This window comes from Aedes albopictus, chromosome 2 (genome assembly GCF_035046485.1).
Source record: "Aedes albopictus strain Foshan chromosome 2, AalbF5, whole genome shotgun sequence".
NCBI lineage: Eukaryota > Metazoa > Arthropoda > Insecta > Diptera > Culicidae > Aedes > Aedes albopictus.
The window spans coordinates 277973991-277995342 of NC_085137.1; the positions used below are offsets into that span (position 1 = coordinate 277973991).

The window sequence follows — 21352 nt, forward strand, 5'->3', positions numbered from 1 at the left end:
CACAAGACGGGTAGGAAAATGGGATTTGGAAACAGGGGTGTATTCAATGGCCAGGTTCTATTTTCGCTACTGTGGTCGCGAACACTCGTGATACGTTTTTCCTTCGGACAAATTTTGGGTCATACCGGTGAATTGCGGACAGATCTGCAAAATATTGAGCGAGTACGTTTGCCACTGTTTGGGGGTCGTTTGTTGAGGATCCTTGATGGTATATTTCCAGACCCTTGAACCGTCTTTTACCATTTAAGGTGTTTACTTTGCGCCATAGCTCTGCGGGGGTCTGTTGATTATTTATGCTGTCTAGAAAATCAGACCAGCCTTTATCTTTCGAGTCCCGTATTATTTGCCGACAATTGTTCCTTGCTTGTCTGTATATCATATGCATTTCTTCCTTCTGCGGGTGGTCATCTGGTAGCCTCTTGAAACCCCGAAGTGCTTTTCGCCTAGCTTTTACGGCCTTTTTTGTTTCTGGTAAAGAGCCTTTCGACCAGGCTTAGAACTGGTTTTTGGGATAGTGTCTGATGCTATTCGGTGTATTGACTTTACGAAGTTTGAAACGGTAGTCGGTGCGGTAGTGTTCAGAGCTTCGTCGATTGTAGATTGGAATGTGACCCAGTCTGCCTGATCATAAATCCAGCGCGGTCGACGTGAAGTTTGTGGAGGCTGGTCGTTGAGGAGGACGATTATCGGTCGGTGGTCGCTGCCAAGAGGGTCGTCATGAACTTTCCAAAGAAAGCGGCTGGCGACTGATAAACTGACCATGGATATATCGACGGTGGATTCTCTTCGGCCGCTGATGTATGTCTTGCTTCCATCATTGAGAATGAGTGAACCAGTTGTTTCAGCCACATCCGCTATGATTTTGCCACGTGTATTCATGGATGAGCTGCCCCATGCAGGGTGGTGGCCGTGTCAGTCTCCTAGGAGTATTCTTGGTTCAGGAATCTGTTCCATAATTTCGTTTAGCTGCTTGTTTAGTTCATCTATATTACCACAGGGGATGTAAAAACATACTACGGATATAGGCAAAGGCGAATTAATGCGAAATGCAATGACTGGAAGGGCAGTATCGATGTCGATTACGGCGAAAGAGCTATAAGCTTTCACTTCGACAGCTACTGAGTGGTAGATGTTACGATTCACTTTGAGGTGCCATTTGTAGGTTCCGGAGAGGCACCTGTCCAGTCCTAGTTTACTGGCTCGATGGACCTCTTGAATGGCAATTACTGTGGGACACGTGTCCCTTACCATCATCTCCAAATCCGCTAGATTGTTATAGAACCCATTCATGTTCCATTGTAAAGCGAAGGTGTTAGGAACTGATTGGTGAACTGTACTGGTTGATCTAGCTCTAAGAGAATCATCCAAATCCGAGTGGTATTGATTGAATCCCACGTTGTCCTGAGGGGGAGAGCTTGGTTTCCCGCGCATCGACCCTCCATCGAGCGGTGGCAGAGTTCCATCCAGTGGTGTTGTTGATGGTTCGCTTGGCTCGGTATCCTGTTCCAGTCTGGTCTTGAATCCCACGTCGTCCTGAGGGGGAGAGCTTAGTTTCCCTCGCATCGACCCTCGTTTGCTCCCGCATCCTGTGAAATCCTTAGGGGAATAGGAACAAGTTCCCTTTTCCGTCCCTCTTCCGGCCGTCAAAGGGTGAAGGGGGTTGTCCGCCAGTTCCGGTGGAACCATGGCTTCCGCACCGACGGGGCCCCTACTGCCCAGTGACTCCACCGGGTGACTACAATCAGCCGTGATGAGATCGTGAATTATCTTGATGACCTGTAACCGTAGGTTCCAAGTTTTTAGACTTTCGGCTCCTCCTCAAATATCCTTCGCCTTTAAACCCCACCTGCCAGTGGGCACCTAATGCCTTGTCCAAATATAAAAACAAAATGAAATCCCAAAACTGACAGCCTCACTGGTGGCGTAATCCTAGCTGTCAAAACTGAGCCAAGTTGTTATTATAATAACACACGTTACTGGGCCGTGTCGTTTATTTGCAGCGGTTTGAGCTACCAGTCTATAAAAATAGTCTCTATAGAAATTGTCGGCCTAATTAGATCCCTGCGAGGAAGGGTTGCCAACTATTACAAACCGAGTTGTCAAACTTCGTAAAAGTTATCAAACTTCGGATATTCTCTGCGATTTAGCCTTAAACGTTAATCATCAAGGAATTATCAATTTCATTCCGTCCGTGACTATCCCCGATAGTTGAAGTGCGCGTCGGGTAGTTAAAAGTAAAATGTTTGTTTTAAAAGTATAAGGTGTATATAGTTAATATGTGGTTTTTCTTTATAGATCTTAAAGCTAGTTAAAACTTAAAACTAGTTAAAACTTAGAAGGCTAATAGTACGGTTTTGTGAATAAGTACGATTTGTAGTACGGTTAGTAAGAAAATGTGGTTTAAAAGAAGAAAGGTGAATAATGCGCTTTTGTTAACAGGTTACTTCAATAGAACCATTCAACTAGAGGTTAATTCGCCCTTAACAAAAGGAATTCTCAAGAAAAGGTAGGACTGTGAAAGAATTTGTGAAGTGGTGCAGGAAGAGAGACGGTGACATTTAGGTGTACTAATCCCGGAAATAGGTCCACTTCTGGGCCTTTTCTTTTCTACCTTCGGTGTAAAACCCGGAGGGCTCTATTTCGTGTTCTCGCAGGCCGTCCACGTACATCAGGTCGCTTTACGTTGGTTCGTCGGTCACGACCCACGCTAAGCCGTCGCCATCTTGAAAGCCACGGACAAAAGGAATCCAACAATAGCCTATTCACTGTGACGCCGGGTGGAACAATAGACCGTCCCCGACTACGCCATTTTGGGGATTGGTTGCCCACCTACCCTACTGGAGTCAAGAAGCTCGTCGTAGTGTCCCATCACACCCCGGCGGCCACCTCGAATTGCCGATTGCCCTGCCAACCCCGAAGAAAGTTGACCGCTATCGACCGAGTAAAGGTCATACGGTTGAAGGACCGTTAGAAGCCCCCCACAATACCGGCCGAGGGCCCTCCGATGCATGCATGCCACCGTGAACCACCAAGCTAGCCACCGATCCGCACCACCGCTGTCCACGCCACCACCTTCTGCACCACCGCTGTCCACGCCACCACCGTCTGCACCACCGCCGTCCACCGTTCCGATGTAAAAGCGCAAGTACACCTTATTACTAATGTCACCTTTCTCTCATTAGGGTCCCAATATGGGCCGAATAAATGTAGATGTAAGATTGTAAAATTGGTGGTTGATTTCTACTAGAAAACCCCGCATTTAACATATATACGCCCTTTTTGAATATTGGTCGTTTCCCGTGCCCAAAAAGGGGGCTTTCATACCTCGATCTGGGTAGTCCGCTGGTTGAAATACGATTTTACCTTGTTTTGGTTAACTTTGATCGCATAACGTTGTTGGTTTCCTCCCCCTCATACGGATTTGACAGCTGACCACTAAAATCCTGCTCCTGCTAAAGGTGAGTGACCAGTCGTGCTTATGTAACGGTGCTATTAGAAATAAGCGACCCCGTGCTCGAATACTTCCCACCCACTATTTTCCCACTGAGCAGCCGAGGGGCTACAAAATTGGCGCCCAACAAAAAATCATTGTAATAGCATTCGTTCATTGACAAGAATTTCAGAAATCCCTGTATAGAGGGGAACCAAACAATTCTTGTTTATTTTGGTTTCGTTCTCCAAACGAAAATGGATTTAGAGTTTGAGGTGCAATATAAACAGCTAATGGTGCATCATTTGGAGAGGCACGAAATTGAATACGAGTTGGCCATTAGAGCCGTGCAGTTTGAACCCTCAGAGTCTCGATCGGCAATCCAAAGGAGACTCAGGGATCGTTTGAAGGAAGAAAAAGGACTGAATACTTTAGATGTTGATTTTCTTAGGTTCGATAAAACGGTAGATGCAGAGATCAAAACAATTGATGCGAATGTTGAACAAATTCGAGAATACCTTGAGAATGAAGTGCGATTCGAAGGATTTAAGGACAGCTTGAAGACCCGGCTCGTGCATTATTTTGCTCGGGTTCGCCGTGCTCAGGAATATGCGGAGGCGGACGAGGATCTTACAGATTTCGACAAGCTCCTCTGTTCAATTCGAGGGCTTATGAACACCCATTTTTCGATATTTTCGCCGATTCAATCGGTTAGGGAAGAAGTTATGCAGGAGATCGTACGGTCGGTATCAAATTTGAAGTTGGGAGCAGTTCCGAAAAACAATAAATCTAAGAAAGGAGAAAAGGCAGATCAAAGCCACTCAAAATCTCCCGAAGGTCAAGGCCTGGATCTTAGTGCCTCGGAGAGAGAGGACAGAGAGTTAGGGGCAGTCGCTCGTCAGGAATCTTCGCGTCGCGTTTTGAAGTCGTACAGAAAATCCGGAAGAGAAGTTGGATCAATGTCAGAGGTGCTCGCCTCTTTGTATCCGTTCGTGCAGCCGCCTCACGCCTATGGTGGGCCTCGTAAAGATGTTAGTCAAGACTCGAATCAGTCGGAAAGAGTCATTCGTAAATTCTCGCTTAGTCATCGGTCAAAGTCAAGGCCAAGTCCCGCGGCCGAGACATCGGATTCAGTTGTAGAGTCTGATCCGCCGAGTAGTGCGTCGTCATCGGAACCACCGGTAGAGAGACATCGGGCGAATCGTCACCGCCGCCGTGCACCACCTAAGAGTAGGCCGGTTTCGGAGTGGAACATTAAATATGACGGAAGAGACCAAGGTCAAACCCTCATGAAGTTCATTAAAGAAGTTGATTTTTATGCAAAGTCCGAGAACGTGTCGAAGCGCGAACTTTTCCGATCCGCGATCCATTTATTTAAAGATCAAGCCAAGTCATGGTTCATGTCCGGCGTAGAAAACGAGGATTTCGCGAATTGGGATGAACTCGTAGCGGAACTCAAACGAGAGTTCCTTAGTCCCGATCATGATCACGTGAACGAGATTAAAGCGATATCGCGGAAACAAGGGCCCAAGGAACGTTTTTCTGATTACCTTTCCGAGTTACAAAAGATTTTCAACTCTCTCACGAAACCGATTTCAGAGAAAAAGAAGTTTGAAATTGTTTATCGCAACTTACGGTCGGATTACAAGGGTCACGCGGTTGCGTCGAATATTGACAATCTGGCAGACCTGAAAAGGTTTGGCAGACAATTAGATTCGACATATTGGTACAAATATACCCCCAATAATCAAGATCAGGTCGCGTCGCGAAACAAAGCACAGGTTAACGAGGTTCGTGAGTCCAGATACCAACCAAAACCGCCGGGAGAGGATCAGAAGAAGTCGTTCAAGTCCCGAAGCTTCTATCGGTCGCGAAAAGAAGGGTCAGGAGAAGAAGACCAACCCATGAAAAAGTCGTCGCGTGAAAATCCCAGGAACTTAACGTCAGAAGCGAAAAACCCAGAAGAACCCAGACTATCGCGAGCTTGGGTCGATAGGTATGTGCCTCCTGAAGAAGGCACATGTTTCAATTGTAGACGCCAGGGGCACGATCATACCCAATGCACCTATTATCGTAACAAGTTCTGCCTAAGATGCGGGTTGCATCAGGTTGAAACTAAAAATTGCCCGTATTGTGCAAAAAACTTCAAATAGACTACCTGAGAGGGCAGGTCAGTCCACCCAATGTCAAAAATCCCTCATCCCCAACCATACAATACAGTCTTCATCACTCTGGCTATAACCGAGTACACGAATCCGATTATAGTACCCCTGTAGAAACCCACCTTGATGAACTGTTCGTACGGGTCGATAATGACGATAGACCATTTGTACAAATTTCCGTATTCGACGTCCCAATTACTGGACTGCTCGATAGTGGAGCCCACCGAAGCATATTAGGTTTAGGAGCGACAAAGCTCATTAAAAAGTTCAAATTGAAAGTTTTCCCAACCAGTGTCGAGCTAGTAACGGCCAGTGGTCAGAAACTAGAGGTCACTGGATACGTGAACCTGCCCATTTACTTTAACGGCCAGTCCAAACTGATTGCTACGTTGATCGTACCAAATCTTAAAAGAAGGCTTCTTCTAGGTACTGATTTCTGGAAGGCCTTCAACATAGTCCCAACTGTCCAATCAGTTGTGGTAGAAGAACTAGACGAAACGGTGGAAGAAAGCTCATTATCGAACGACCAACTCCAAGAACTGGAAATGGTCAAAGAACAGTTCAAAATTGCCATAGATGGTCAATTAGACACCACACCATTGATTGCCCACCGCATTGAGCTTACCGAGGAGGCCAAACAGTTGGCCCCAGTTCGGATTAACCCATTCCCAACATCTCCAAAACGGCAAGAACAAATCAATAAGGAACTCGATAACATGCTCGAAGCGGGTATCATTGAACGGTCCTACAGTAGCTGGGCACTGAGGCTAGTCCCTGTGGACAAACCGGATGAAACCGTGCGACTGTGCCTTGATGCACGAAAATTGAATGAGCGCACCCTCAGAGACTCATACCCACTTCCCCATGCAGACAGGATTCTCAGCCGGTTGGGTCCCTGCAAATATATTTCGACCATTGACCTTTCAAAAGCGTTTCTACAGGTCCCCCTCGATCCCAAATCAAGAAAACTCACGGCGTTTTCCGTTCTAGGCCGTGGACTGTTCCAGTTCACCCGTATGCCCTTCGGACTTGTCAATAGCCCGGCTACACTGTCTCGGCTAATGGACAGGGTCCTGGGTGCGGGTGAACTAGAACCTAAAGTCTTCGTTTACCTAGACGATATAATCGTCCTAAGCGAAACTTTCGAGGAACACCTCGCCTTGCTTAGAGAAGTTGCAGCCCGTCTGAGCCGAGCCAACTTGTCCATCAACATTCAGAAGTCAAAGTTTTGCGTTTCTGAATTACCTTATTTGGGTTATATTCTGACTAACCAAGGTCTGAAGCCCAATCCCGACCGTGTAGAGGCTATAATAAACATTGAACGTCCTAATACCATACGAGCCTTAAGACGATTCTTGGGCATGAGTAACTATTACCGGCGTTTTATTGCCCAGTATAGCGAAGTGGTTCGCCCACTAACCGATTTACTCAACAATAAACCCAAAACGGTCCGGTGGAACGATTTGGCCGAGACGTCATTCATAAAAATCAAGGAACTGCTGATTAACGCACCACTGTTAGCCAACCCAGATTTCAATATGCCCTTTTCCATTCACTGTGATGCGAGCGATACGGCCATTGCCGGGGTACTGACCCAAGAGCGGAACGGCCAGGAACAGCCCGTGGCGTACTTCTCACATAAACTATCAGGTCCAGAACAACGTTATTTCGCTACGGAGAAGGAGGCGTTAGCCGTCATCAAATCCGTGGAGAAATTTAGATGCTATGTCGAAGGCTCGAAGTTTACGGTTGTCACCGATGCTTCAGCACTCACGTACATTTTACGCAGTAGTTGGCGCACTTCCTCCCGACTCTGCAGATGGAGCATAGAACTTCAACGACATGACATGACTATCAAGCACCGGCGGGGCGTAGATAATGTGGTGCCTGATACTCTGTCAAGGTCGGTTGAAGTACTAGCTCTTAATCCCAAGGCCACCGACTGGTACGCTAAAATGCTTAAAAATGTCCACGAGGATCCGGAGAAATACAAGGATTTCCGACTGGAAAACGGAGCCTTAATGAAACTGGTATCTTCGCAGGGAGACTCGCTTGACTACCATTTTGAATGGAAGATCTGTGTTCCGAAGGACATGAGAGAAAATGTCCTAGTCGAAGAGCATGATGACGCTCTGCACCTTGGAACAGATAAAACAATCGCTCGCATTAAAAAGAAATACTACTGGCCGAATATTGCAACGGACGTGCGACTGCACATCCGCAAATGTTCAACCTGTCTTGAGAGCAAACCGTCCAATCGTGCCCAAAAACCAGCAACGGGGTCTCCCAGGTTGGCCACAAAACCCTTCCAGATTGTTGCCCTGGATTTTATACAATCGCTACCTCGTAGCAAAAATGGAAAATCCCACTTACTGGTGGTGATGGACATATTCTCCAAGTTCAGTTTACTGTTCCCAGTGCGAAAAATCAGCGCCCCCCAAGTCTGTGAAATCCTTGAAAATAACTGGTTCCGACGGTATTCGGCTCCGGAAATTATCATATCGGACAATGCCTCCACATTCCTTTCCGCAAACTTTAAAGATTTGCTCCAAAAGTTCCACGTTCAACACTGGACTAACCCTCGGCATCACAGTCAGGCTAATCCGGTTGAACGCCTAAACCGCACGATTAACGCCTGCATACGAACTTACGCTAGATCTAATCAGACCCTTTGGGACACCAAAGTGTCCGAGATCGAGTTTGTCCTGAATAATACCCCCCACGGAGCCACTGGATTTAGTCCCTATCGAATTCTATTCGGCCACGAAATTGTGGGCCGAGGCGACGAACACCGTCTGGATCGCGATCTGAGAGAAATTTCGGATGAAGAAAGACTGGAGAAAAAACGATCCATTGATGAGCACATTCATTCACTGGTTATTAAGAACCTTCAACGTCAATTCACCAAAAATTCACATGTTTACAATACTCGTAACAAGTCCTTCGCACCGGTGTACACTGTAGGTGAAAAGGTGTACAAAAGGAATTTCCGGCAGTCATCTGCACCTCACAGCTACAATGCGAAGCTTGGTCCCTGCTATCTCCCGTGTACCGTCGTAGCTCGCGTAGGCACCAATACCTACGAGCTGGCGGACGAAAGTGGAAAATCCATCGGTGTATTCTCCGCGGCAGACCTGAAACCCGGGCAGTGCTGAAATGAGAAATTAAAATCAAAATCTATAAACTCAACATTTTTTGGAAACATAATTCTAAAACTTCCTTGTTTAGCTGCGGCCGAGCTAGACACCTCGTTACACCTGTAACAAAAACAAAACAAACTATTAGTCCTACAATCAAAACACCTTAAAACTGCACGGGGGCAACATTACAAAAATTCACACATCCAAAATATCACTCCGAATGGCTTGCTCCATTGAATACATCTATACGATGGCTGTAAGAAATCGAATTGAATGGTACCTAAACTGATGAATGTACACCAGCTGTTGTTTCATGTGCGCACTTTTTCTCCGATGCATTCAACGGAAAAACCCATTCAGATCCGATTTCATTTTCGATTTTATTATATTTACACCTACCTGTTCTGGAATCCAAATCTAAAGGTCCGTATTTTTGTGCCAGCTTCGTCCAACTGTTGTTTGGTTCTCCTCACGTACACAATAATTCCGTCCCTCAGACCTCTGTTTGACAGTTAACGTGTCTTTGTGTTGGTGAGTGACTAGTATGGCGTTTCTTTCCGAATGAGTGAAAGAGTTGTGCGTAACGCACCGTGCTGCCAGATTTATTTACAACACATTCTGTTTTCAATTTTGGAAACAAGAAATGATGTTGATTTTCATGTATTGTTTTCACCTCTTGCTCAGTCAAAATGAATGAGTTTCATTCATTTTGAACTGGGATGACGGGGTAAATGTAACCGTAGGTTCCAAGTTTTAGACTTTCGGCTCCTCCTCAAATATCCTTCGCCTTTAAACCCCACCTGCCAGTGGGCACCTAATGCCTTGTCCAAATATAAAAACAAAATGAAATCCCAAAACTGACAGCCTCACTGGTGGCGTAATCCTAGCTGTCAAAACTGAGCCAAGTTGTTATTATAATAACACACGTTACTGGGCCGTGTCGTTTATTTGCAGCGGTTTGAGCTACCAGTCTATAAAAATAGTCTCTATAGAAATTGTCGGCCTAATTAGATCCCTGCGAGGAAGGGTTGCCAACTATTACAAACCGAGTTGTCAAACTTCGTAAAAGTTATCAAACTTCGGATATTCTCTGCGATTTAGCCTTAAACGTTAATCATCAAGGAATTATCAATTTCATTCCGTCCGTGACTATCCCCGATAGTTGAAGTGCGCGTCGGGTAGTTAAAAGTAAAATGTTTGTTTTAAAAGTATAAGGTGTATATAGTTAATATGTGGTTTTTCTTTATAGATCTTAAAGCTAGTTAAAACTTAAAACTAGTTAAAACTTAGAAGGCTAATAGTACGGTTTTGTGAATAAGTACGATTTGTAGTACGGTTAGTAAGAAAATGTGGTTTAAAAGAAGAAAGGTGAATAATGCGCTTTTGTTAACAGGTTACTTCAATAGAACCATTCAACTAGAGGTTAATTCGCCCTTAACAAAAGGAATTCTCAAGAAAAGGTAGGACTGTGAAAGAATTTGTGAAGTGGTGCAGGAAGAGAGACGGTGACATTTAGGTGTACTAATCCCGGAAATAGGTCCACTTCTGGGCCTTTTCTTTTCTACCTTCGGTGTAAAACCCGGAGGGCTCTATTTCGTGTTCTCGCAGGCCGTCCACGTACATCAGGTCGCTTTACGTTGGTTCGTCGGTCACGACCCACGCTAAGCCGTCGCCATCTTGAAAGCCACGGACAAAAGGAATCCAACAATAGCCTATTCACTGTGACGCCGGGTGGAACAATAGACCGTCCCCGACTACGCCATTTTGGGGATTGGTTGCCCACCTACCCTACTGGAGTCAAGAAGCTCGTCGTAGTGTCCCATCACACCCCGGCGGCCACCTCGAATTGCCGATTGCCCTGCCAACCCCGAAGAAAGTTGACCGCTATCGACCGAGTAAAGGTCATACGGTTGAAGGACCGTTAGAAGCCCCCCACAATACCGGCCGAGGGCCCTCCGATGCATGCATGCCACCGTGAACCACCAAGCTAGCCACCGATCCGCACCACCGCTGTCCACGCCACCACCTTCTGCACCACCGCTGTCCACGCCACCACCGTCTGCACCACCGCCGTCCACCGTTCCGATGTAAAAGCGCAAGTACACCTTATTACTAATGTCACCTTTCTCTCATTAGGGTCCCAATATGGGCCGAATAAATGTAGATGTAAGATTGTAAAATTGGTGGTTGATTTCTACTAGAAAACCCCGCATTTAACATATATACGCCCTTTTTGAATATTGGTCGTTTCCCGTGCCCAAAAAGGGGGCTTTCATACCTCGATCTGGGTAGTCCGCTGGTTGAAATACGATTTTACCTTGTTTTGGTTAACTTTGATCGCATAACGTTGTTGGTTTCCTCCCCCTCATACGGATTTGACAGCTGACCACTAAAATCCTGCTCCTGCTAAAGGTGAGTGACCAGTCGTGCTTATGTAACGGTGCTATTAGAAATAAGCGACCCCGTGCTCGAATACTTGCCACCCACTATTTTCCCACTGAGCAGCCGAGGGGCTACAGACCGTAGATGTCTTCCGCCTGTTCGGTATACTGGCGTTGTTCGTAGTGGATTCATGGGTGCTGTATGTACGCCAGGAAGTTGTAGGCCGTGGAGTAGGTATCTTCCTAGTGTTCAGCTGGAATTCATCGTATAGTCGCGCATTTCATCTTGCTTCTGATGGTATAATACCTGGCTTCTGATAAACGTTTTTGCTTCTTGAATCCGAGCTTGGAAGAGATGGTTGAGTTGAAGACTTTGGATGTATTTGTAGTGAAGAGATTTGTTCGCTCTTGTCTTGATGTTGAGTGATCCGTGATTGTTCGTTACCGTAAGAAGTGTTATCGTTTTCGTTAGTGTTCCTCCCAGTCCGTTTTCGCTGAGTTTCGCTTTGCTCCGAGTAGAGTGGTGAGAAAATTCACAAATTTAGTTCAGCTGTTCAGGAATTGGGAGTCAATGTTGTCTATTGTGGGAAAGCTAGAGAGTCGTCGATCATCGTTTCGTCGTTCGACGAGATTTCATAATCGACTTCAATGATGTCCGGTACAATCATTTGCGTAGTATCGTCATTTTCCTCATCAGAGGGGTTCGGAGTGGCGTTCCTTTTTTTGTCGTTTGGACTTTGGGCTGTCTTGCGTCACTGGATTCTTCTTGGTATTCGAGGGTGTAGTGTGTTCCTTTCTCTGGGACACAGATTTAGACGTCTTTCCAAGCTTTATATTTTCCGATGTTTCTTTATGTCCGCTTTTTTTCCGTAGGCAACTGGGTAGTTTCGGTCTTCGAAGTAGTTCCACTGACCAGCGGGGTTCTATTGATCGATTCCGGTGCGTAAATTTTTCGTAAGGTGATGACTTCCCGGCTCTTCTTTTCAAGATTCTGCTCCAAGGTCTTAACCTTGCAGAGAAGGTCCGCAATAGTTCCATGTTCTTGCACCGTCAAGAGCCTTTCCTGGGGCTCTTCTCGAAGGACCGCTTCAAGCTGTTCGATTTTTGTATCACGTTTCTTTATCTCCAGGTCTCTAGCTTCGATTTGTTGCATGAGGGCCTCGATTTTCCTGTCTTTGTTTGTCATGTCCTGCTGAAGTTGATCTACTTTGGTCGCCAATTCGTCAAACTTTTTTTCCTGTTCGCCCTTGGCGATAGATGCGTACGAAGTTGTGCCTCTTTGCTGCTCGAAGGTTCGCTTAGCTGCTGGGTATGAAATTCCCAAGTCAACACGTAGGTGTTGAATTTCCTCCTCCACTTTGTACTTAGGACATTTCCTCGAACTCAGAGAGTGCTCAGAAGATTCACAACGTCTACAAAATGCGTTTGCCTTGCAAGGGTTCTCACGATCGCTTTGATGGTTTTCCGAGCAATTGCCACATACCGGATTTTGTTGTTGACAACGTGCTTTGGTGTGACCGAAGTTGTAACACTCAAAACACAACATCGGAGCTGGGTAGTAAGGCCGCGTGGGGCATCTCAACCAGCCTACCTCGATGTGGTTTGGAGCTACTGTGCCGTTGATGGTTAAGATAATCGTTGGAGTGTTGACTCTTTCCTTCCCTTCCGAGCGAGTGATACGTCGGAGGTCTACGACCCCCTGGTCCTGGAGCTCTGTTTTTAATTCTTTATCTGTATAGCCAACCGTATCCTTGCAACTAATTACGCATTTCGTTTTATTGAGAACCGGATGTTCGATGATTCTTATCGCGGTACCGTCCGTCAGCTGGTTCATTTTCTTCAAACGTTGAACCAGACGCTCGTTCCTTAGCTTCAATACGTACGCAGTTCCTTTGGCCTCGAGGAAGACTCCATCAATCGGTACGCCCAGATACGCTTCAACCGATTTTCTCAACAGGAATGGAGCATTTGGCAATGATCCTGTGGCAGCTTCCATTCGTAGCATGACTAGGTCACCATGGTTCCCTTGGAGGTCACCCCATTCAGAGAAGCTACGTCCCGTGAATTGTCCTCCTAACATATTTGACGGTCCCGGCCCCTCAAAGGGGCCAGGTGTACTTCGCATTTTATTCACCCTTGTTCGCACTTATGGTTGCAACTTTATCACCTTACTTTTTAACAAATTCTCCACCGTCCGGAACGGCGCAATCTGTCTCGAATTGAACAAAGCAAAATGACTCACACTCTTTGTGTGATAGTAATGCTGCCGTTTCTATAGGACGTGTGTATTCAATGGGTATTTATATCACTTCCACTATGTGCCTCTCGTAAGCGTTCTTTTCGTCGCAGCTGAGGCTTGGAAAATCACTTATTTGGAGACAGATCTGTTGTCTGGCTGGGCAACATCACTTATGTGGTGATAAACTCACAAAAGATATACCAGATAATTTAGTATCGGCTAACTACAGAGGGTAAGCGCGCTTCGCTGAGGATTATTGCTCGAGAAGTAATTCGCGCCGGAGAAACACGACTGTTTGTCACGAGACCAACTGTCGAACTGCCGCCCGGCCTGTAAAGAAGGTTTCCGCTTCATCGGCCGCTCTCCGACCACCTTCGTGGAACCTAAGGACGACCCTACTCGTGTCGGCTCGCTAGACAGTCTGGGACACAGTAGAACCGCATACCCATGTGAATCCTTGACCAAAATCCCAACTTCTTTCTATTTACGAGGGTGTCGGTGAGTCGCTGGCCTCTTGTTAAATAGATATCGTCCCTTCCCTACTATCCCTTCCCATACTAACCACGAAGATTACGCAACAGGTAATTACGGTAGGCAACATTGTTTTTCTTTTCGTTTCAGAGAGCGAGCAATGGCGCTTAAGCCTAGGCTTGTTAGCCAGGACACATGGTCCAAATGCCTGTGCCCCATCCTGGAATCGAAAAGGCCCACGGAGTGACAAAATCTTTTAGCTACGTCACTTCCAACGTCGGTGATATACTAAAACACTTACACTCATACCAACACATCTACACTCAAATACACTTACACAATCTGAATTTTGCCGCATCACTTGCTTATAGTGAATCCCCTATCAACCCATTCCTAATATCCAACTCCTTGGCACCTATGGGGGCGCCGGTGAGTCGCTGGCCTTTCATAAAGTAGGTGTCATATCGTCACATCCTTTCCTATCCTCGTAACGGAGAAGATGGGCGTGGCCGGCAATGGAAGTTCTCAAGTCTTTTCTACTTCAACCTCTGATTGGATAGCTGTTCCTTCCCAAATAGCATTCCATAAGCAATCGGAATAGGAGTATTAAAGTTTTAGCATGACAACTTTCAGTATGCGAATTACTCCGTTACCATGCAACGCAACGCAACGCAACACAACGCAAGAAATCGGTTGAAATTACTATATTGATGCCGTAATTAATGAAACAGCACGATAGGAGTGATGTTAGATAGGCATTTTGGAAAGTTTTGTGAGAATAGGTTATAAGCTATACGAAAAATATTGATTTCCAACTCAAAGAACCACTAGTGGAAAATAAATAAGCTACCCTAATGGAATATTATATTGATAATGGCTAACGATAATATAAGACTTTTTTAAATGGTATTGCTTTATATACTTTTAATACTTTTTTTTTCATTTTTCTACAAAAAGGACCACCCTAATTCAAAATAAGTGAACCACCCTAACGAAATATATCATATACACGGAAAAATATTATAACCCAAAGAATAAGTTTTAAAAACTCAAATTTGACTAAACTGCTTAAAGTTTTAACTCAAAGTTGGGTTGTTTTCTCCCTCGCCCCACCGCAATGTTTTCGAAAACAAAGAGAGAAGCGCGTCGGTTTCCGCTGTTCTTCCGTGGAAGAAGCCAAATTTGGGTTTTCTTGAGTTAACCCAAATTTGCGTCAATTGAGGCCTCCGTTGGGTGAAAATAACTTACCACTGGGTTAATTTTTTTGCCGCTCTCAAACGAGAACTACTCACTCGGCACTATTGCTGTTTGACGCAAATTTGAGTAATTCCACGGAAGACCGGGATTGCGTCAAAACAACTTAAATTTGGGTTCATTTGTAGTTCCGTGTAGTATGCTAGCAGTTGCCAACGATGATATAAGACAGGTTTCAGTACTATTGCCATGAATATCTCAGCAATTAAATTCAAATCGTCTATTTCAAATTCATTTCACTACCCAACTCGAAAATTTTCTAAGTCCTAAAAAGTCAATCTTTTTCAAAAAAATTTTTTTTCGAGATAACACCAGATCTTGACGTTTCATGCACTTTTAAGACATTTGGCGTCAAACAAAAAATTTCGATTTTGAAATTTTCATGTATCCCTCCCTACCTTGGGACTTTTTTCATGTTTCAAAGCAGCCAAACTTTGACCGCTTTGGGCCACCCCTTAACGAAGTCCGATTGAGCTGAAATTTTGTATGGTGACTTTTTTTGAGAAGTCAAATCTTTTGAGCACTACCCGTTTTCGAAATTCGAAAAGTCGATTTTCATTGGCACCCTAATGAGTACTTATATAGTTATTAACCGAGAGCCTTCTTGGCCGTTATGCATGTCGTGTGGTAGGCAAGAAAATAGTTTGTGTCCAAGGAAATCAGTAATATTTCCATTACAAAATGATCAGAAATCGGGAATCGAACGCATTTTACCGCGTTTTATCCACGTTAACTAATTCGGCCATATGGGCCAATGTTGATTTATCATATTCAGTTTTAGAAATACATACAAAATCGACACTGATTCTTCATTAGGGCCTAACTGATATTTTCGATTTCTCTTCATCGATCCTCTCTTTGTGTTATTACGGAAAGTGTATTAAGTTTTCCAAACACATTTTGGTTGAATTCGAAGAAGACGACTGCATCTTGCTCTAGAAACAAAAAAAAAATGATTTAGTTTGTGTTGATCAAGTTATTAGCGAAAGAGAGAGTCGACGAAGAGAAATCGATCAAGTCAGTTAGGCCCTGAAGAAAAAATCATTGTCGTAATATAAGTATACCACACACTGCCGTAATTCTGCAAGAAAACGTAAACGACATTCCAAATCGTGACGTTATATCTCTAGAACTGATAACTTTGCGGTAAGCCTGCTATACGTGCATGCAAGTTCTTGTTGTAAAATTAAGAATTTTCAAGGTGTAATGCAGAATAACAAAAAATGTGTCGAAATTGGTAATGTCGCTTGCGTCACTTTGCAGAATTAGAGCAGGACAACAGTGTATGCTAAACGACAGATTAAAGAATGCTAAACAGATTCTGAGTATGATTGACTATTTTTCGAATAACAAGTGAACGTGAATGGTTAACTTTTTTTGGCGTAACGTGCCAACTGGAACAAAGCCTGCTTCCCAGCTCTATGCTCAATGAGAACTTCAACAGTTAATATCTGAGAGCTTTCTCTGTCAAAACCCATTTTACATGTGTATATTGTGTTGCAAGGCACGAAGATATAGCGCATTTAGTTCACCACTGGACTATCGGACGAGTTTTAAAGAGTGTGAAAACGTAAATAAAAGTACGCGATTGCAACAAATCAACTCGGTGTATTCAGAACACTTATTCAGTATGAATCAAAGAAATAGTGCGCTGAAAACATCAACTAAATTTGATGCAATCGCGCACTTTTTTTTAACGTTTTCGCACTTATGAAGACTAAGTGCGCAGTCCAGTGGTGAACTAAATGCGCAATATTTCATCCCCAAGGAAATTTCCATTACAAAAAGTTTCTGGACCGATAGGCATGCATGTCGCATCATGTTTACAAATAAAGATTGCGGTGCTGAGGAAACTTGCAGATATAAACGAAAACGTTTATCATTCTAGCGCATTAAATTCGCAATGTTCGTCTAATCAGCCTTTGTCAATCAAGTAATTAGGAAGTGATCCAGCATATTCAAGCGGCAAATTCTTCCAAAATAGTTGCAAACGAGTTTAAACACCTGGTGTCCAAAATATATACTGAAGAGGGTCCAAAATATATTGGAGTGTTCAAAACAGTGACAACTGATGCTTCAAAAATCAGTTATTCTCATCAAATTTTCAGCCAGAAATTACCTTGTGGGTATTTTTAGCGGACAGTGGAGGCTTTTCCGAACATACTAACATCATCATCATGTGTAAATACCCTCTGAATCTGTTTGATTTTGACATAAATTCAAATGTCCTCTAGAGGTCCAAAATTCAACCGTTACCCTATCAAGTCAACATCCAGCACCTTTTCCACCAAGCTCGACCTTCTTGTCATGCAAAGGCCCTCCGTAAACCTTCCAACAACCTTCATCAACACAGACACGTGGAACATGCCAAACGTTCCATTGGCATTTAACATTCCGGGCACGATAGACATTATAGGCGGAGAGCATTACCACAAATTCCACAGTACTCTTCTTCTTTATGGCTCTACGTCCCCACTGAGACTTGGCCTGCCTCGCTTCAACTTAGTGTTCTTTGAGCACTTCCACAGTTATTAATTGAAGGGCTTTCTTTGCCTGCCATTGCATGAATTTGTATATAGTGAAGCAAGTACTATTATACACTATGCACAGGGAGTCGAGAAAATTTTCACGTCTGGAACGAGAATCGAACCCGCCGTCTCCGGATTGGCGATCCATAGTCTTAACCACTAGGCTAACTGGAGACCCCTCCACACTGGTCATCGTGTATCGATCAGTGACAATCTGCCTCTGTTCATCAACACGCACTTCGGCTGGACAGTCTCCGGCAAGGTTTCAGCCGATTCTGCTATTACGTCGCCGGTATGTTATCATGCAACCGTCAAACACCACACCGAATCACTACACATCGTCCATAACTTGCGGATTCCAACAATTCAGCGCAAAGGCTACAAATACCACCACTTGAACTCACAAAAAGGATTCGTCGCACCCCTTTCTTGGTCCGATATTCCGCAAGTCACCTCCGTAAACCTTCTAAAAGCCGCTACTCGATCAGCAAGCCGACCACAGCAAAACAACGCAAAAACATGCAAAGAGGAAACGCCGATGAAGAGTCAGTCAATCCATATGCCACTATCCAGCACAACGTAACTACGCAACTTTCAACGAAACAGAAGCATCCAAATCCAAGCGTCCAATCAACGGAAACCCGAAGATCAGCCTACAGGACCACACTGTGCCCGCTATACGAACTACGCCACCCAGCAATCGCCGACACTACATCATCCAACGTTCTGCTGCTTCGATGTTATCGATGACAATAGCCACTGGTCACCGGCTACACGTTTGCTGAAACTTCAAAGACCGGTAGAGCAGTCCGAAACTGGCTCAATGCGCAAATAAGGCGCTATCAGGTGATTAGCGTTCCTTCGATTTCAACCGAGTCAGGTCGATCTACCGGGTCTTTTATTGTTCACAGATCATCCTATTCTATTATGTCATCATCCACAACATCAACCGTGAATTTCTTCGTCCAATGTTTCGTCCTGTAGACTACAAAAACCGGTAGAGCAGTCCGGAACTGACTCAACGCGCCTTTCTAGCGCAATCAGGTGATAGCGCTCCAATTACCTTAACTTTATTTATTTGACGTCAATCATTCGTAGACCATTAGTTGCATAAGTAACCTTACCTGTAGTTGAGACTGAGGAACGGGGCTTCCACCGTGCCTCGCCAGGCAAGTACCCTTACACTAGCATTTCTTCGCGATTTGATACGTCCTCCGCTCCTAGTACCACCGAATCCTTGCTTCCGGCCTCGAGATTGGCCTGTCACGAGCCCGCGGTAGCGCCATGCCACTGCAAAACACGAAATGCACTGGAACGCAACCACGAACGCAACCCTTCGACGACAGCCTGCGAATCACCAGGACGCACGAGTCACGGCATTATGGAAGGCCCCGACCCGTCTAACTCAGTCGAGCCCTGCTGCCAGCGTCAACTCAGCCGTCCTGGTCCTGTAGTTGAGACTGAGGAACAGGGCTTCCACCGTGCCTCGCCAGGCAAGTACCCTAATATTAGCGTCGCTTCGCGATCTGATTCGTCCTCCGTTCCTAGCATTGAACCCTTGCCACCGGCTTTGGAACTGGCCTGCTACAATGATTCCGAATCATCGCCGCATGACGCTGATCTGAATTCCTGCTTACCGGCACTTCCGACTTCATCGAGGTCCTCATCGTTCACACCGTCCGCAACAACACGTTTCACCGGCCTCCGCAAGTATCCTGATGTACTATCAAAATGTTAGTGGGATCAAAAGCTCTATCGCCGAGTACCAGTCAGCAATCAGTGACGGTTGCTACGATGTCTACGCTCTTTGTGAAACCTGGCTGAATGAAAACACCTCGACGAGTCAACTGTTCGACGACTCGTATTCCGTCTAGAGGCAGGACCGGTCTCCTTCAAACAGCAACAAAAGTTCCGGAGGTGGCGTTTTGCTGGCTGTGCGATCGTGCTTCAAATCGCTTGTGCTTAATCCCCCTGGCGGTCCGATGGTCGAGCAACTATGGATCGCTATCACAACAGCTGACGCAACACTTTATTTGTGTTTGGTTTATATACCACCTGATCGAGTAAACGATGGCGATATGATCGAAAACCACCTCACCTCGCTCGATTGGGTTGTTGCTCAGTTGGGGCCCAGAGACAACGTTATCATCGTCGGAGATTTCAATCTGAGTGCAATCTCTTGGCAACGCACCTCCTGTGGATACCTCTTTCCGATTTCTTCTCGATCCTCTATTAGCGCAGCATCACGGCAGTTGCTCGACGCGTACTCCACCGCTAGACTTAGGCAGTTGAATGGTGTCGAAAATGAAAACAATCGAATCCTCGACTTGTGTTTCTTCAGCGAGAAAATATCCATGGATGGCGTAGTCATAGTCGTATTCTTGCGTATAACCTTATCAAACACACCCTGCCAGCCGGTCGAGGACGCGGATCCAAATCCAAATAAAAGCATCACCGATCATTAAATTCAAACATGATGTTAGTCTTCCAATCGCTTCGAGGGTGGAATACCTTGCCGTAAAAGTCCAAATCAACCAGATGAATATTGGTGTTGTGGTGCTCTACAATCCTCTGCGCTCTAATCCCGTTTTTCATCAATCATATGAATAACTCCTGATTGAACTTCTCGACTTCAACCTTGATCAGGTGTACATCGTTGGGGATTTCAACATTGACCCAACAGCAATACTAGCTTCTGCCAACCTCTCTGCACTAAGAAGATTGAACGACACGTTCAATCTTACAATTCTACCTACTGGTCCCACCCGAATAACAGACACATCCTCCTCAACCATCGACCTGCTCATCACCAACCGCCCACAGATCATCAAGAAGTCCAAAGCATTCCCCTCCACATTCTCCGACCACGAAGCGGTTTTTCTTATCGCAGACATCAAGATGGTAAGACCTCCCCAGCAAACCATCAGAGCAAGGAATTTCCGGAACATCGACACTGCGCAACTGCAAGCTGATTTCCAGGCACTTAATTTGCAACAGTTCTACGAATCCGACGACGTCAACACAAAGACCGCTCTGCTAACTAACCATCTGCAAACACTGCTTCAAACACACGCTCCAGAAAGAACCATCCTAATCCGTGACGCACGAACTCCTTGGATTACTGAGGAAATTAAACGCTGTATTGTGCTAAGAGATTTGGCCTTCAAGCTGTACTCGCGTAACCCAAATAGAAGAAGAGGAGATGTTCAGTGGCAAGACTATGTTCGTAAACGTGACCTTGCCAATACGAAGATTTTCTCTGCTAAAAAGCGTTACGCAGATCTTCACTTTGATCATCAATTGCCGGCGAAGAAATTATGGTGCAATCTCCGGAGAGAAGGTATTCATAACTCATCGAAGGCGGGTCCCATCCCTGAAGAAGCAGACCTAGACGAGCTTAACCGATTTTTCACTGAAGGGCATCGACAACTACGAACAGCGCAGCAGAACAGTCCATCGAATGAATCAAACCACCGGACAGAGATCGATCATGGAGCAGTCCAGTTTGATTTCCACCACACCGATGTCAGAGAAGTCTGTAACAAAATTTTCGAAATTCAATCGAATGCCACTGGTTGTGATGGTATTCCAATATCGCTATTCAAACAGATAAGCCCGTTCATCCTCGCCCCGCTCTGTCATCTGTTCAACAGCATCATTGACTCTAAAACTTATCCTGCTGAATGGAAATTGGCTCTAGTCTCGCCCATCCCCAAGTCTTCAAGTCCCACTCACCCTAAGGACTAC

The 21352-nt window shown here is 45.2% G+C and overlaps 3 protein-coding genes across 16 annotated transcripts in view; 1 reads left to right on the plus strand and 2 right to left on the minus strand.

Annotated features, from left to right (window-relative positions):
* Window positions 1–21352, minus strand: part of LOC109398163 (F-actin-uncapping protein LRRC16A) — a 632161-nt gene that overhangs the window by 384709 nt on the left and 226100 nt on the right. The gene's annotated exons all lie outside the window — the stretch shown is intronic.
* LOC134288112 (uncharacterized) lies at window positions 509–16694 on the minus strand. Its single transcript, XM_062851860.1, has 2 exons — window positions 11254–16694; window positions 509–1776 (listed from the first exon to the last, which is right to left on the minus strand). The coding sequence occupies exon 1, from the start codon at window positions 13236–13238 to the stop codon at window positions 11964–11966; it is 1275 nt and encodes a 424-aa protein (XP_062707844.1). The 5' UTR covers window positions 13239–16694; the 3' UTR covers window positions 509–1776; window positions 11254–11963.
* Window positions 1798–6133, plus strand: LOC109422985 (uncharacterized). Its single transcript, XM_062851854.1, has 2 exons — window positions 1798–2234; window positions 2296–6133. Exon 2 carries the CDS (start codon window positions 3688–3690, stop codon window positions 5581–5583), a length of 1896 nt encoding a protein of 631 aa, XP_062707838.1. The 5' UTR covers window positions 1798–2234; window positions 2296–3687; the 3' UTR covers window positions 5584–6133.

Coding starts and splice junctions, on each gene's coding strand:
- LOC134288112 (XM_062851860.1), bottom strand. CDS start 13,238: ATGCGAAGTACACCTGGCCCCTTTGAGGGGCCGGGACCGTCAAATATG.
- LOC109422985 (XM_062851854.1), top strand. CDS start 3,688: ATGGATTTAGAGTTTGAGGTGCAATATAAACAGCTAATGGTGCATCAT.